The sequence below is a fragment of the Argiope bruennichi genome, chromosome 3 (genome assembly GCF_947563725.1).
Source record: "Argiope bruennichi chromosome 3, qqArgBrue1.1, whole genome shotgun sequence".
Taxonomy (NCBI): domain Eukaryota; kingdom Metazoa; phylum Arthropoda; class Arachnida; order Araneae; family Araneidae; genus Argiope; species Argiope bruennichi.
The window spans coordinates 46,644,938-46,649,519 of record NC_079153.1 but is presented as its reverse complement, the minus strand read 5'-3'; the positions used below and the strand labels follow the sequence as shown (position 1 = coordinate 46,649,519).

The 4,582-nt window shown below is 34.3% G+C and overlaps 1 protein-coding gene across 1 annotated transcript; it reads left to right on the top strand.

The window, feature by feature from the left end:
- Positions 1-376: 376 nt before the first annotated feature.
- On the top strand, positions 377-3,641 carry LOC129963376 (RNA-binding protein spenito-like). The gene has a single exon (XM_056077711.1). The coding sequence runs from the start codon at positions 873-875 to the stop codon at positions 3,363-3,365; it is 2,493 nt and encodes an 830-aa protein (XP_055933686.1). The 5' UTR covers positions 377-872; the 3' UTR covers positions 3,366-3,641.
- The last annotated feature ends 941 nt before the right edge of the window (positions 3,642-4,582 follow it).

Below are 4,582 nucleotides of genomic sequence, written 5' to 3'. Positions count from 1 at the left end.
TTCAAGTCAAAAGACGGGAAACTTTGAGGTATTTTTTACGCTGGAAACTAGCACATGTCTATAAAAAATTTTGAAGGGTTAAGTAATTATAATGAAATTTAAAAGCTCATTTTACTTTTTTGCATAACAAATAATTTATCTCCATAATACGAAAAATCATTTAAATTAATTATGAGCATCGTCTACACAAGATCTAAAAAAGAACTTTCGATTTTAAAATTTTGGCTGATATAACCCCTTTTAAAAATAAATGTCAGGGCTGATTGTTCAGGGTGAATTATTGAAAATAATTTCTATAAAATTCAATGATATCTTATTTCCTTCTGAATTTATTTAAATTTATAAGTTAACTGGGCAACATCCTGGTAGTGCCAGTGCCATCTGTGTACAGCATTTTCTATCATGTCCTGTGTTTATGAATGATTTCGCTTAAACGAAAATAATTACTATAATTTAACTTGCAATTTTTGCTGTTATATGTGTAATTGCAGTTTTGAATATTGTTTCTCAAAGAATATGTTTCTTTAATGTGTGTGAATTATATATTTCCAGATCTTGCTTATATGGCGGTTGCAGCCTTGTTAAGCTTGTTTACATCAACCATGTAATGCTATTTCGCGGCAAAAATCGGATATTTTGGCGATACTTTTGTGTTGTGAATTTGTTGATATTTTTAAAAATTTTTTTCATATATGTATATTTTACTACTAGTTTTCGTGCAAACAAATTGAAAAAGTGATTACAGTGTTTGTGTGTTAATGATTGTGTGTTAATTCCAGAAAATCACGAGTGTTAAAGTTTAGTGATCTGGTGGTTCATTTATACTTATTTATGAAAAAAAAGTGTGTTGTGTGAAGTATATTTTCTGTAAGATGAAAAGACAACAAGATAGAGATTCCCCTGGTAAAAGTAAACGTTCTCATTCTTCTGTATCGCGATATGATGACAGTCCTAGGGAGAGATCTCCTCCCGATCGCAGAGAACGACGTGGTACTAATAAATCACCAAATGACCAACGTAGGGGTCGAACTAGGGATTCATCTAATGAAAGAAGTATGACTATTAGCCGTTCAGGCAGTGTTATGGGTAGAGATTCATATGATGATTATCCACGTAATATGAAATCAGAGCGTGGTCCTCCACCTGTAACAAAAACTTTGTGTGTGTCAAATTTAAATCATAAAGTTAATGATGCTACTATTCGAGATGCATTAATTCGTGAATTCAATAGATATGGTGATGTGAGTGTTAAAATATTTTATAATGGGAATGAACGTGTAGCCTATGTGTATTTTAGAACATATGAGGATGCCCGTGATGCTCGAAATAACAAAATGAGGCTTGTGCTGTTTGATAAGCCTGTACAAATTGAGCCTGTTTTTGACAGAGGTGCATCTGGTAGGAGGAATAGGAGTATTAGCCCTGAATACAGTGGTGTTCGTGGTGTGTCTCCAGCACATTCCTCTGCCAGTAACAATAGTATGAGCCGGCATGCTATGGGGGGTGGGAGACAAAATGCAATTGAAAGGAACACCCCTTATTCTCATCCACGTGAAGGTATGAGAAGGGATAACATGCATAATGATTTTCATCACCATCCTATGCATCGAAGAGACGAATCAAAGAAAGAAAAATTTCCAAATTACTTGCATCATGTGCCTCCTGAAGAAGATGACAAAGCAACCAGAACATTATTTGTAGGTAATCTTGAAGTGACAATATCTGAAGCTGAACTGCGCAGAATATTTGAAAGATATGGTGTCGTAGAAGACATCGATGTTAAGCGTCCTGCACCAGGTTTGGGAAATGCTTATGCTTTTATTAAGTTTTTAAATTTAGATATGGCTCATAGGGGAAAAGTTGAAATGTCAGGTCAGTACATTGGAAAATTTCAATGTAAAATTGGCTATGGTAAAGCTACGCCTACTACTAGAATTTGGGTTGGTGGATTAGGACCATGGACTTCTTTATCGCACTTAGAACGAGAATTTGATAGGTTTGGTGCCATCAGAAAAATTGATTTTGTTAAAGGAGAAAACCATGCATATATTCAGTATGACAGCATAGATGCTGCTCAGGCAGCTTGCCAAGAAATGCGAGGTTTCCCCTTGGGAGGACCTGATAAGAGGCTGCGAGTTGATTTTGCTGATCCTGGCCCTTACAGTTATTATCAGTCACCTTCTCGTGCTGGTTTCAGGGAGGAAGAAGGCTATGTTCCTCCTCCACCTTCTAAAAGGCCTAGTTTTAGAAGTGAGGTGCCTGCTGCTGAAGATTACTATGGAGGTATGGACAACAACTGGTCTAGAAATAACATGTATGAAAATCAACCATATGACCCTATGTATGATAGATCACCAAAATTTCAAGGCCGAGAACCATGGGGCCCACCTGAAGATGAAGAGCGTCATGATTACAGAGGATGGAACCGCAATAATCAAGGATGGTGGGATGATCATCCACGTGGTAGAAATGATAATTCCGATCGTCGTAAGCGTAATCGAAGTCCTACAGATATGGATGAATCCGGCAGGCTTGGCCATGATATGTACTACAAAAGACCACGTTCTCGTAGCCCTGAAAGAAGTGATTTTGATCGCTCAGCTCTAAACAAAGATACTCTCTCACCTCGGCGAAATCGGAGCAATGGTGGAATTAATCGGCGGATGTCTAGGGAAGGGCATTTCTCATCTGATGGCAGAAGTGATTTTCGAAAAGATTATGATTACGATTCTGGGAGAAATGACAGAAATCGACGACAAGATTTTGATAAGAAACGACAACAACACGATAATCTTATGAAAGACAGTGTGACTATTGTGGATAGTGTTGATAATTTACAGGATTTAGCAAAATGCTGTCCAGTTGCCTGGCATGGTGGATTGGTGCTAAAAAATAGTGCGTTTCCTGCCAGGATGCATGTTTGCAGTGGTGATTCTTCATTAGTGGATTATATGATGAAAGACCATAGTTCAGAACCTCCAATGTTGAGGATAACTCAGAGATTACGTTTAGATCCTCCAAAATTGGACGATGTGTCCCGAAGGATATCTATTGCTGGTACACATGGTTATTGCCTTTTATTAACGTTTCCTGTTCCCATTCAACCTGGTGACGATCAGACTTCATCTGTGCAGCAACGACCACTTAGAAACCTTGTATTGTACCTTAAGCAAAAAGAAGCAGCTGGTGTGATATCACTGCCATGTAATACTAAAAAAGATGGGAAAGATCAAAGTGGTGTCATGTATGCTTTCCCACCTTGTTCATTTGCACTAGATTTATTAAGACGTGTTGCTCCTAACCTAATTTCTGACTCCTCTAAGGAGGATCATCTGGTAGTGGTGGTAGTTAAGGGATCATCATAACTCAAACATATACTCATATTTTAGCCATACATTAAAAGGAAATGGTGTTTGTTTGAATCAAATGTTATGTGATCTGCTACAAATCAATGATTACTAAGTGCTTAGTTATTCATATGAAAAGCATTCAGTGCCACACATGTGAAGGGTTTATTTTATAAATTTGTTATTTAAACTTCATTGTACTGAAACCTGCCACTTGCTCATATGGGATATACAGTTGAAGTTTTTGCAGTTAAAATGCAAAGTATTTTGTGTTGAATTACTTATTTATATATATATATAAAAAAAAAGTATTTAACTGCTTTGCAAAAATGTTGCCTTTCTATTTCATCTTGATTTACAAAACTGACCACTGTTATGACAAAGACATATCTTACAGTGAAATTTATATTGAAAAATGGAAATACTTTTCCAAAAATTATATGGATTTTCATGTTATGTCTTTCATCACTTTATTGAAATACTTAATACATATAATTTTAAATTTCATTTGTAAGTTGAGAAATTCTTTGGTTATCATTTCAGTGTACAGCAAAAAAAAAAAAAAAACTGTAAAAAAGGATCATTTCTTGAACAGAAAGCTTGGGTTTTGTACATAAGAGCAAAATTCTGTTTTATCTTAAGTTTTGACACATCGCAAATTCAAATGTAGATTGTGTTTTTCAGACAAAAAGTGATGTGTATATATCTATATATAAATGATGATTACAGTTTTATTGTAATGTTGGCAATCTTAGATCATTTGCACTCCAAAAATGATTTTATTTGATGTCTTTTATTGTCTGTACATGTATTATATAGGAATGAAACTTATGACCAAGCTATTGAAAAAATTTCAGATTCTTTTATTGAAGTTACTTTTTATGATAACATGGAATTCAAATTGAATTGAAAATTGTTCGATAATTTATTTCTTTTATTGTTTTATTTTTAATGTTAAATTATATATTTATTTCAAAATTATGAAGGTTGACAATCCAATTAATAGCAATACTTTGCTAATGTGCCTACAAAATAATGGAAAGTAAATCTAAATTATTTAAAACAGCTACTGTGTTAATATGTTTAACTTTTTTCAATTGTATGAGTGTGATGTAAATATACAATGAGAAATATATTTTTTAACTTGTGCTTTCAATTAACACTTATGAATGTATCAGTCATATGTATAGAATTTTGAACAACAGTTTTCTGAACTCTTAATAACAATGAGACAT

Coding starts and splice junctions, on each gene's coding strand:
- LOC129963376 (XM_056077711.1), top strand. CDS start 873: ATGAAAAGACAACAAGATAGAGATTCCCCTGGTAAAAGTAAACGTTCT.